The sequence below is a fragment of the Neovison vison genome, chromosome 1 (genome assembly GCF_020171115.1).
Source record: "Neovison vison isolate M4711 chromosome 1, ASM_NN_V1, whole genome shotgun sequence".
Lineage (NCBI taxonomy): Eukaryota > Metazoa > Chordata > Mammalia > Carnivora > Mustelidae > Neogale > Neogale vison.
In genome coordinates, this window is record NC_058091.1 from 239,069,719 (window position 1) to 239,082,528 (window position 12,810).

Genomic DNA, 12,810 nt, shown 5'->3' on the forward strand with positions numbered 1-12,810 from the left:
GTGGAACCTGCCTTCCTCATAGCACCCACCTGCAGTGGAATAAAAGCATAAATAGACCCTCTCCTCGTCATAGTGGACAGTGGCTCCAGGGCTTCTGTTCTTTCTGGAATTATTCAGGCATTTGAGGTTTAGACAAATTTATTGAAACATACAGGGTGTTAGCAGAGAAATCATTCAGTGGTATTACATCATGTCACTACCTTGAATGTATAATTTTAAAATTATAAATATATATTTTATAACTAAGCCTTTGGCCAAAAAAAATAAAAGTCATTTAGCACATTTGTGAAAGGCCAATAAGAAATGGATTTTAAACATTAAAAAGATAAAGTCACTGAATTAAACAGCAGTGCAACCCCTGCTAATCTAGAATCCCACTGTGTTGAAGGTAGAAGTGTCTGTGCAGAGCTAGTCATTTTCATTTATTTCAGCAATCAGAAGAGATGGGGTAGGCACACCTGTTGAAGGTGGTGGCAGAACTGGCAGGACAGGAAGGTCGGGCTGGTCAGGTGAGCATGTCCCAGAGACAGCAGCAACAGAGTGCAGTCCAGCAGGCTGTGAGGCAGGTGGATGGGCCCAGGTCATCCCGTCTTTGGTCTTCCACCACATACACTGGAGAGAGAAGGAGAGGGAGGATGAGAATGAACTGCCACAAAGCCCAGGCCCTACAGAGCCAGTGCTTCCCAGACCACGGGTGGGCTGTAGCAGTGAGAGCTACTGGGCAGACTGGGTGCTGCCTTTCACTGTGTTGGAAGAAGGGAGCTTAGCTCCTCAGCTACTTTCTCTCCTCCTAAGGACTTTTACCCCCATAGGGACAGGTAACTAGGGAACCAACAAAATTGCCTCACATTAAGGCAGCCAAAGAGATCGTGATGGACAGTTCTTGCCTGCCAGAGTTGGTGAGCCCTGATTGCTTTAGAAACCAGGCAGCACTATGCCCTGTACCTTACTGGTATTTCCTCAGATACATTTAGGCCAGCTTACCCCCAACACCAACCCTCCAAAGCCACGTAAAAAGGAACTACAGGCCCTGAGAGAATAACCAAGAATTCTGGTTTGTCAAACTTGAGCAATGCACACTATCACAGTGCCGTTCCAACCTCTTAATTTCCGCACACACGCGGCAGGTCACTGGTCAAGCGAGGGAGATGGCTAGAGCCTGGCGCCCTGACTTTTTCTCAGAATGGAGGTGGAAATCTAAGCCCTGTCAGGGATAAGTGCTCTATTAAGGAATTTGAATGCTATACAAATCCACAGGTCAAGAAGGACCCCAGCCTCCCTTCGCTAGTCAGCTGACTTGTGGCCGTCATCAGCCTTCCTTCTGGTAAGCACATACTTAAAATGGCTGATGGTCAACCTCTGTCTCAGAGGATCTGTGGCCCCTTTTAAGAAAATCTGAAAGCCACCACCACTGCTAAACTCATTTATAAGCAGTAAAGATTTTAAAGTTTTTCAAAGTTAATGAATACATGAATCTTACAAATTAAATTGGTCCTATGGCAGTCTTCTTTGAGTTCTATTTTTGTGTATCTATTTTTATATCTCCTCTCTTGGCAACTTCTCTCTCTGAAGCCTAGTATAGTAGCTAGAATACTCTGGGTTAGTAGTGAGCTTTTCCAAGTTGTCCCACTGTGTCAGCCACCCTCCACAGACCTCCCCTCCCTTTTCTTGTGGCACAGCTTTCAACTCGGCCTGCTTTCATTTGGCGCCACTCAGCAACACAAGCAAAATTGTTCTAAGGTCTGGGAGACAAGACCCAGTCCCAGGGAATCCTAGTGAAAGAGAAGACATTTATTCTGAAGCCTGATAAGGTTACCTGATTTAGTCCTAACAGCAGCACTTGAACATAGATACTCCTTTCACAGGTAAGAAATGTAAAGCTTCAAGAGGTTAAGTCTCTTGTTCAAGCATACATAACCAGCCAGAGGCAGGCTTAGGGTCTGAACCCAGGCCTTTGGCAAGCCAGACTTGCTCAGGGCCAACTGGGATAAAAGAGGCATTGGGAAGACCACAGGACTGAAAGTGCTCTAGGACCATTCTCTCACCAGGCAGGGCTCACCGCACCCATTAAAGGCATGCACAGTCCAAAGCCCTGGGGCCACCTCAGCAGGAAAGCCCTACCTAAGGGCTTTCAGCTACTTTCTGCCAAAAGACCTACCCCAACTCCCAGCCTCCCTTCATCCCGCAGTGGGCATCTTCAGACAGGGAGAGGAAGAACACTACATAATGCACACACCTAAGAATCATTCCTTACCATATTCTACTTGCCAGAAGGCCGGCGCTGCTGCCCTGGGACAGAAGGGCCCTCGCCCCTGCCCGCTCTGTAGAAACTGCCTGCTTTATCTAGGTCTGAGACCCCACCTGGTTGCTATGCGAAAGGTCCCACAGCCTCTCTTAAGCTACCATTTGAGATCACAAATGTGCCAGAACCTGTGCCAAAAGCCTATACATAATACCACTCAGTCTTCACAATCGTGTGGTATAGGCATCAGGATACCCATACCACACTGCTTCTCCTCCCTGTGCCTCCCTCCCATTTTACCATGGAACCGTGGGCAGCTTCATCGGGAGAACTTTCTTTAACACCTTTCTCCTTGCTGTCCTTGCTAAGACTTATTTCACATGACAGGCTCTGAAACCTGGGGCAATGGGGACTCGGAGCTCATTGCTTTCAGTGCTTATACGGGTGGGGAGGGGGGATTAGAAATAGTCCATCTGGCTATAGGATGGGAGACTTCAAATCAAAATGCTGTGTCAAACTCGTTTTAGGGGTAGGGGGGTGTCAGTTCTCTGCATACCTTAGAAACCCTGTCACTTATTTCCTGCAGTACCAAATCTTCCAAGCCCTTAGGGCCTTTTTCTTTCCATTAGGTGACAACAGAAACCTCTACCCGCAGACTACTGAAAAAGTAGGGGGTGGAAGAGAGGGTGTGGGAAGGGTAGGTCTGGAGGTAGGAGTGATGTATGTTTTCCTTGCTTTTGTGTCACCCCAAGCAGAGGTGACTGGCCCAGGAGAAGGCTCTTGAGGAAGGCCTCACAGGCCTACCATGGGGTTGTGGAATGGCATACAACTTTATGTTCCTAGATGCCTGCCTACCGGTAGGATCTGGGGTCCTGCACCTCCAGAGGGTACCTGCTGCACTGAGCAACACGGCCTCCTCTTCCCCAGCACACCCATCACTGGGGTCCTCACTGCTCCTCACCTACTCTCCCACCCACTAGGTCATTCTGTCCACAAGCTCCTACATGCTCCTGGCTGACTGGCCAGCTGGAAGGCGGCCCAGTCTACCTGAGGCCCGGGGACTCATGTGCCAGGAAGCAGTCCCAGCAGTACTGCCTTCCCAGTGGGATCCCCGCTGTGGCAGAAAGGATTCCAGCACACGTGTTCATACCCAGGCCTTCCTGGCAAGTGACCTCCACCAGCAAGCAGGGCATAAAGGGGGACAAGCGCCATGGTTATGCAAGATGTTAAACGTTAGGGAAAGCAAGATGAACAGTAGAGAGAAATTAGTATCTCTGCAACTCTTCTGTGAGTCTAAAAATTATTTCAAAATAAAAGACTTTAAAAAGGGGTGGGGAATATTGGTCTGTAATTCTCCAGCAAAGGAAACAGTCAACAAAACCAAAAGACAGCCGACAGAATGGGCGAAGATGTTTGCAAATGACGTATCAGACAAAGGGTTAGTATCCAAAATCTATAAAGAACTCTTCAAACTCAACACCTAAAGAACAAATAATCCAATCAAGAAATGGACAAAAGACATGAACAAACGTTTTTGTAAAGAAAACATCCAGATGGCCAACAGACATGAAAAAGTGCTCCACATCACTTGGCATCAGGGAAATACAAATCAAAACCACAGTGAGATACCACCTAACACCAGTCAGAATGGCTAAAATTAACAAGTCAAGAAATGACATGTGTTGGCGAGGATGCAGAGAAAGGGGAACCCTCCTACACTGTTGGTGGGAATGCAGGCTTGTGCAGCCACTCTGGAAAAGAATATGGAGGTTCCTCAAAAAGTTGAAATAGAGCTACCCAGCAATCACACTACTGGGTATTTACCCTAAAGATACAAATGTAGTGAGCCAAAGGGGCACGTGCACCCCAATGTTGATAGCAGCAATGTCCACAATAACCAAACTATGGAAAGAACCTAGATGTCCCATCTACAGATGAATGGATAAAGATGATGTGGTATATATAAACAATGGAATACTATGCAGCCATCAAAAGAAGTAAAATCTTGCCATTTGCAATGACATGGATGGAACTAGAGGGTATTATGCTAATCAAGATAAGTCAATCAGAGAAAAACAATTATCATATGATCTCTCTAAAATGAGGTATTTGAGAGGCAGGGCAGGGGGTCCTGGGGATAAGGAGGCAAAAATTGAAACTGCCTATCAGTAGGTAGATGGGATCAGGAAGGAGACAAACCATAAGAGACTCAATCTCATGAAACAAACAGGTTTGCTGGGGGGTAGGGATGGGGTGATTGGATTATGGACATTGGGGTGGGGTATGTGCTATGGTAGGTGTTATGAATTGTGTAAGCCTGATGAATCACAGACCTGTACCCCTGGGGCAAATAATACATTACATGTTAATTTTAAAAGGGGGGGTGGGTAGGGAGGGGGCTGGAAGAACAGTGGGGGTGGGAGAGGCACTGCCCTTCCAGGTAGGTCAGCAATCTGCCGAGGAGGGGAGGCAGGTTCCTACCTTCAGGTGCAGCTCTGATGGAGCTCCTTCTTAGAGATCAAATGCCCTGCTGTGGCCAGCTTGGGCTCAGCTCCTGCCGGACACAGATAGGGCCTTAGGGATGGGCTTAGAGCCACCTCAGCCAAAAGACCTGCCCTCCCAGTTCGTGTCTGGTGTCTCAGTGCCAATACCACCAAACTCAAACCTCTGCTCTACCACATGCAAGGAGGGACTCTGTTCCCAGAAAACTACAGCTGAGTGGTGGCTTAGCTCCAAGGGTCCCCTCACCAGCAGGTCTTGCTTATTCCCAGATAGCCCTTTGACCATGACCCTCAGTGAGGGGCCGGTACTTAGAGCTTTGCCATGTTCATGCAAGTGCAAAAGAGTGTGTATATGTGTGGTGTGAGAGAGAAGGGAGCTGGGGGAATGTGCAGGGAGGGGTATACGTGCACCCAGGTGTGACCCAAAAACCTAGACTAGGTCAGAAAGACTTAGGTTAGTCTTGGGTGCTGGGCAGCTCTGGAAGGAGCTAAGCAGCTCCTGGGAGAAGTTCCCACCAACCTGTCTTGCCTCTATGCTGGAAGGAGAGACAACAGATGTTAGGTAACTAGAGGCATGCAGTCCCCTATGTGCCCAACTACCTGCCTACCAAGCCCTGGGGTCTTCTCCATAGTTATCAGCCCACTACAACCCAGACAGCCAGACTCCCTTGCGAGCAGCCCCACATTTTGGGGCTACTGTGTGTACAAGCCTGACAATGCCGTTTACAGGCGCTACTTGGAAACCTGCTTCTGGGCAGCAGTGGGCATGTGGGCGCCAGGCAGCAGAAGAGCCAGGGCAGAGATGACCTGCAGAAATGTGAGCAGAGGGCTTCTCAGCTGCAGGCTCCAATACCTCAGTCAGCCCTACCGTGGAACCTGAAACCTTCGCTTGAACAGCTCAGACATTTTAAATGATTCATTAAGTGCTATGAAGTGGTGCTACAGCCTTACTACTCAGCCCTTTCTATTTGTGTGTCCACCTGTACACAGTCCCAACCACAGAGCTAATAAGGAGAATACTGGGTCCTCCTAGAGTTCTGATGTCTGGGGCTTTTATGCTCCAATAACTAAAAGGTTGCCCCTTGGCCTCTCACGGCCCACAACACTGACGGGCACCCAGGACTGCTCAACGGCTAAGACCACCATGGCCAAAGGAGCCCCCAGGAAGTAAGAGCAAGAAGAAAGAGGTGATGGCTTTGCCAGAGGCAGGAGCTGACTAGTCTGTGCTCAGCTGCCCTTGCCCAGTCTTGAGAATCTAAGACCAACAGAAGAAAGCCAGTCTTCCAGGAGGTATCAGAGGATGCGTGAACAGCCCTCCTCCTGCTCAGACAAGAGGTAGGGAGCAGCAGATCTTTAAGCATTTTAGCAATAAGCAAAATCTCAAGACAGCTATAGGGTTGGATCCTGCTCCTTCCATGCAAGTGTTAGAGAGGAGAGCACACGACTTGTGGAGGACTCCCTTCAGCTTTCGTTGGTGTGCATGTGCAGTGGGATCATTTATTACTCAGCACAAGGGGCGACGAGGATGAGGAGAGATGTTCTAAAGGCAGTACCACTGTGCTACCTGCTCCTGCAGCCTGTGAGTACCAGGTACGTATGCTGAGGGGTGAGAAATGGGTGACGCGTGGCCAGAAATGGTGGGGCAAACAAGGGGGCATAGTTTCACTGGGGCGTGAAGGGTAAAAGCAGGACAGGATGGGGAGCCTTCCACGTTCCTATTCCTTCACACACAGGTGGGATTTGGAGCCGGCAGCACTGGCACAATGCTAGCACAGTCTGGCCTGGCCTGGCCTTTCCACCAGCAGCTGCCTTTGCTGGGCTGAGCTCAACACCTTCCCCAGGCCTCCTGGCCCACTTTGCACATTGCTCCTTATGCTTCCTGCTCCTGCGGCTTTACCTCTGGCCGCACTGTGAGAAACTGAGTCAGATAAGGCCATGTTTCCCAAGCCCCTGTCCCTCTCTCTTGCTTCAGTGTTCCAAGATACCCACTCCAGTAGCAAGAGTCTGGGAGCTGGCCAGCCAGTTCACCCCTCAACTCATGCAGCTATTGACTGCCACCCAATTGAGTAAGAAGCCCACCATTGTTCTTTAGGCATCAGGTGCCAGATGTTTATGTGGTTTGGTCTGGAAAAGGTGAGAAGGTGCCAACCTGCATGTGGGTGGGTGTTCTGAGATCTCCATGAATGCAGCTGCCATGTCAGGGGACAGCTGCTAGACAAAACCGACGGAGCCCTTGGAGAGATAAGACAAGGGTGTAAGAAGGCCCAGTCTCCCTGGCCCCCGAACCTCTTGTGGATCAGCCAGTTTGTGTGCTAGCCCTGCCCACCCCAGTCCTATAAACAATAGACATGATTTTTTTTCATAAACAACGAAAACAAGCATATTTTGGTGCATTGTGCCATTCTGACAAGTAGGACTGCCTTGCCACCACCTCCTGTGGCCCCATCCTTGGGCTAGACCTGCCAGGGCAACTGAGACAGAGTTGGTTGTAGGCACTGGGACAGTTGAGAATATCCTGGATGCCAGAATTGCACATGAAACTGCCTTGGGGCTCAGGCTGACCAAATCAGACAGTAGCCTGGCTGCTTGTGACTTGAAATGTGGCTGTGTATAGAGGGGTGAAAGGCCTCCCTTCTCTCAAGGCCCGTTCTCCCTTGAAATTGAAGGTCTGGGTTGGAGGGCAGGATCTAGTCCTTGTCCTGTTTCAGTGTGTGTCCCTAAGACAGTTTAGGGTCTACTACTTCAGAGTGACCTGGTTCAGTAGCTAATTGGGAGGCAGAGTGAATTTCAGGGTCCTTCTCAGTATTTACTTGGCAGTCCTCAGGCAGGCAGGTGAGTATGCTCGCCCAGAACAAGGCACCTCCTGGGGGTGGGGGGGAAGAAGGGTGACTTTGTTCTCTAAGGCCAGTAGTAGTACATGGGCTCCAGAGGGGCAGTATCCCAAGGTCCAGTCCTGATGCTGCCACTGGTTGGCTTTGTGACCCTGGACAAGTCAAAGCTTCCCTGTGTCCCAGTCTTCTCACTGCAATATGGAGGTGTGTGTGGGGGGGGGTAGTATCTAAGAGCCTAGATTTATTGACAAAACATAAGCAAATAATATGCTTGGCCCAGGCCCTTGCATAAAGTGAAGCAGGGAAGAGGACTTCCATAGAAGCCACAATGTGATGACCTCTTACAGAAGAAACCACTAGAAATCTGTTTTCTTATTCTGGGTGTGTATACATGGATGGGCTCCTTCAGTCAATCTACATTCAGACTGGTGTTTGTGTGTGTGGCCCCAAACTGTCACAGGATAACAAAAGCAGGGACACTTGGCAGTCCATGCAAAGCAAAGCTGCTCAAGGAAAAGGAGAGGCAACCCAGAGAAGCAGGAGGCCAGGGAGGCAGCATATACATGGGGCTTTAGCTGGTAAGACCCCTTAGAAACTAGAGAGGGGGAATTGTTTACAAACATCTTATTTCCTTAGATAACAGAGTAAGAAAACCCTCCTACGTGTAGGGATGAGTCTCTGGCTGTCATTAAGACAATGCAGACACACAGGTCCATAGAAGAACATGATATGAAACAATATGAAAGGATGGTCAGGGAGGAAGGAATGTACACATTTCAAGGATTCAGTACTGAAGAGTAAGGTGTTTCTCCTTACGCCTTAAAGGGGAAAAAAGCCAATCAAATGTGATGAGCTCACAACTGAATCTTAAAAATTCCAGCAGGTCCAGTTGCCATGTTCACTGAAGCTCAGGAAAGGGACTGAATTCTCTAGGGACAAGTGTGTCTTTACAGAGGCAGCTCCCTCCAGTCCTGTTTTTCAGTCTAGGGAAAGTAAAAAAGTAGGGGAGCTGACAGCATTTTTTTGTCCATGGTCATAGAATATTCAAATGAAAAGACCGTCTTCCTCCTTCCACCTCCCAAACGGAGATGCTGCAGAAGCGAACAAGGTTGCCAAGGAGGCTGAACAGGGCAGGGTGTGTGCTAGAGAGGGGAGAAGTTCACGCCACTTTCCTAACGTGAACTCAGTGCAGTACTAGAAGCTGATAGTTGAGATACAGGTAGCTGGAGATCCAGACATGCTTGGTTCTTTCCAGTAAAGACCATGATACATAACACGAGAGTGGGACCCACCCCACTTAAGTAACAGAAAATAAAGGCTTCTCCCACACACACCATTACCGACAATAGAACAGGGCAAAACCAGGGCCCATATCCCTGCTACCAACATGGGAATCAGGCACACTTGAACTGAGATGCTGGCTCTGTTCTTCCACAGCCAGATGACATAACACGGGAAAGTATGATAAGGACAAAGATGAGTAGTAGTAGGACAGGACAAAAAGTACTAACAGGTATGCTTCATCATGAGACTTCCTAAATAAAGCGATCCTATGGTACATTTCATCTTTCATATTTGATAGACATTCTGGAGTTTATGGTCAAAGAAACAGAGAACAGAAGTGCCAGCTGTTGCGATGCAACATCTGCATTCCTGTTTGCTGGTCCAGGAGCATGGACCGCAGGGCCAGAGCAGTGCAGGAACCTGCACATTCCCGGAATGCCCCAAGCTGCTGAGAGGACTGACCGCTCGAGTGGTGTGGGGGGCTCAGTAAGTTGAGTTTACAAAACTGAAGAGTTAAGATCTTTTTCTCTGAGGAGATAATCAAGAACTTCTCATGCTGGTGAGAAGAAAAGAAGTAACCGAAAAGGAATTTCAAACGTTTACTAAGGTGACAGTCCCAGTTCTGTTGCACCAGACTTTAGTGAGTAATCTCATGTACTGTGAGGGGGAAAGATAACTTAGAATAACCTGTGTTTCTACTTTGGTTTGGGGAGTAAAAAGCAATCTTTTATTCTGAAGACCGTCAAGAGCACAGGGAGGGGACTGAACGTCACTAATGGGAAGGAGTAAACAGGATGAGAATACAAGCAACAACTGATTCCTTGGCACCCCACTACTTCAGTAGAAGTCTGTCTGTACCACTGTCTCAGACCAAAAGATTCATGGTTGTCAATCCAGACCATAGACCACCAGTTCATGGGCGTGAACTGAGAAGATGTAAGGGTCCAAGGGCAGAGGGGTCAACAAGTACAAGAAGCTCCCACGATGACACTACAGCAAAGGGGAGGAAGCAGTTCGTTTTATCATGATAGATCATGAGTGTATTTCTGAAGCAGTTTTTGGAGAAAGAAATGTGAGGCTGCTATGCCAAGGAGAAGTTCAGGAAAATCTAGAGAAACAATCTGACCATGCCCACTACACAACAGTTGTACAACTCTGAGCAGGCTGGCTAATGGCACATGATCTCGTCTATGACCTGCTCAGAAGGGAGATACGGCAACAAAAGTTGGGAATGACGGTGGCTGATCTGCTTGATGAGCCCCTCCGCATTCTTGTTGTCTTTTCCCAGCCATTTCTACCTGTTTTGATGTATAATCACATCAAATCCTTTCCTGCCAGACTTCAAAAGACACCAGTATAATGAATCATAATCTGGGCTTTAACTGAAATAATCACAACACGGCAAGTGAAGAGCAGGCTGTCTTGTGTCATTAAAGCTTAAACAGCACGTAAGAGTGAGCAAGCAGGCGCGCCTGGGTGGCACAGTTGGTTGAGCATCTCCTGGTTCCGGCTCAGGTTGTGATCTAGGGGTTGTGAGATCAAGTCCTGTGTTGGGATTCTTGCTCTGCATTGAGTTTGGTTGAGATTCTTTCCCTCTCCCTCTGCCCACCCCCCAGGAGTTGTTCACTCTCTCAAATAAATACATCTCTAAAAAAATAATTTAAAAAAACGAGCAAGGAATCCCACTTAAATACTCATCAGACCCTGTAATGATCTATAGATTTAATGCAATTCTAATAAAAATCCCATCACTTTTTGTAAACTCGCTGTAAAATTTATAGAAATGCAAAAATGTACAAGAATAACTAATAAAACAATTTCCCCCTTTCCTTCCCCACTTCCCTTTTTCCCTTCCCTTCATACATAAACGCACTCCTATGGAGTGCTACTTGGTATTATCAAGCACCCACCAGAGCTTCACAGAACACTCCAGCAGTGACATACAGATGACTCTATTTGCAGGGCAATGTTGCAGGTATTCCAGGGCAAAACCCATCCACACAAAATCTCCCTTTGCCAAATGTACTGTAAAATCCAGAAAGACCGAAGGCTTTCTAATGTTCTCCTCAGGTCCCTGGGCTTCCTTAAAAAGGCAGGGGATGGTGCCTTTCTGCCTGTCAAAAGCAATTCCACATACTCTCTTTTCCATACTGGAGTTACATTTCAAGATTTTATTTATTTATTTATTTGACAAGAGATCACAAGCAGGAGGTGGGCGGGGGAGTGGGGTAAGCAGGCTCCCTGCTGAGCAGAGAGCCCAATGCTGGGCTCGATCCCAGGACCCTGAGATCATGACCTGAGCTGATGGCAGAGGCCCAACCCACTGAGCCACCCAGGCGCCCCAGAGTTACATTTAAAGTTTCCTTTGAAAAGATTGATAATAGAAAAATATGAAAATGACCAAGAGTGAAAATATAGCCTGAAGAGTCTATACTGTTGCTCCTGTTCAGAAAGGCCTTCCTGGAGCATGGATGATCACATGCTTGGTTATCTGCTGGACTCTCCAAAAACACCCCAGAGGACACAGTTTGCTTGAGGAGCAATGTCTCCTTTGTTCGGGCTCCAAGTTGAGAGACAGCAGCCTGACTTCCTTACTTGGTGCCTGGCCTTTCTGGAACCTGCTGTCTGACTGCATGCAGCTTTACTGGCTCCAGTATGGCAGGGCTTCCCAGCCTCCATGCTCTAGCTGGTTCTCTGCACCTCTGAGCTCATGTCTTCCCCTGTACACAAATGTCTGCCTCCCTCCAGGCCTGAGGAGCCCTGTTCTCTAGTCCTAGTGGTCTTGTCTTTCCCTCTGTTGATGTCCTTCACAGAATAGAAACTGGAGACCATTCTCAGTGACAAGAGCATGACTTAACGTACAATGGACATTTGTGAATTCTGACCTGACCTAGCAGCAACATCTGATGCTACTGGTCATTCCCTTTCTCTAAATACAAATTCTTCTACCTTCAGGACACCCCATTATCCTGGTTTTCCGTATCTGACTCCTTTGCAGGTTTTGTCACCTATAATCCAACTTAGTTTTCCTTCAAGCTCAGCCCTCCACTGCCACCTCTACTTTTCCCTACCCAACTTGATCTCATTCACCCCCACATTTCTGATTACCACGAATATGCAATGCCTTTCCACAGCTCTATCTCCAGCCCAGTACATCTACAAGTGCTTACCTGACATCTCCACTTGAATGTCTCATTGTCATCTTGACCCCTCCATCTAACCCAACATGATTTTTTTCTTCCTTCCAACCCAGTCATAGTTCCAACCTCCACAAACACAAGAGGCATACAGTTCCTGTCAGAAGTCCATGAATCATCTCAGAGTTTGCCTTTCTCTTTCAATTCCCATATTCAGTCCATCACCAAGTACTCTTGATTTCACTTTCAAATATCTCTAATGCATTCATGTCTCTCCATCATCATGTGAACATGTGCCCCCTCCAAATCATTCTCTATGTAGAAACCAAGGGGATCTCCTAAAAATGCCAATTTGGTCATGTCATCCCTTTGCTTAAAATCCTTCAGTGGCTTCCCACTGCTCACAGATCAAAAACCGGAATCTTTATTTGGGATTATGAGTTCCTTATCTTGCTCCTGTTTCTCATCTGTTCCAAACGCCCCACTGTTCTTGCCATGCTAATTTCCTCTTCTAGTTTCTCAAATGAGGCATGTTCTCTTCTGCCACTGGGCCTTGGCACCTGCTCCTTCTACAGTGGTTTTGCCTATTAACACCTACTCATCTTTCAGATATCCCTCCGACTGTTCAAGATGGTCCCCTTTTATATGTTTTTATATATATCTTCCCTTCAAAGGAAAGAAGGCTAATTATTACCTGTGGGATTATTCAATGTCTGGTTCCTTCCCTAGAGTGCAAAAAAGCTCCATGAAGGCAGGGAGGGGTATCTATTCTGTGTGGTCCATTACCTAAAACTGGACATGTTCAGCATTTACTC

General features: G+C 47.6%; 1 protein-coding gene across 1 annotated transcript in view; it reads right to left on the reverse strand.

Annotated features, from left to right (window-relative positions):
• Positions 1-291: 291 nt before the first annotated feature.
• Positions 292-12,810, reverse strand: part of CYSTM1 (cysteine rich transmembrane module containing 1) — a 60,050-nt gene continuing 47,531 nt past the window's right edge. The window contains exon 3 of the mRNA XM_044226290.1: positions 292-612. Coding sequence (XP_044082225.1) covers positions 506-612 — 107 coding nt within the window. The 3' untranslated portion in view covers positions 292-505. The remainder of the gene's footprint in view (positions 613-12,810) is intronic.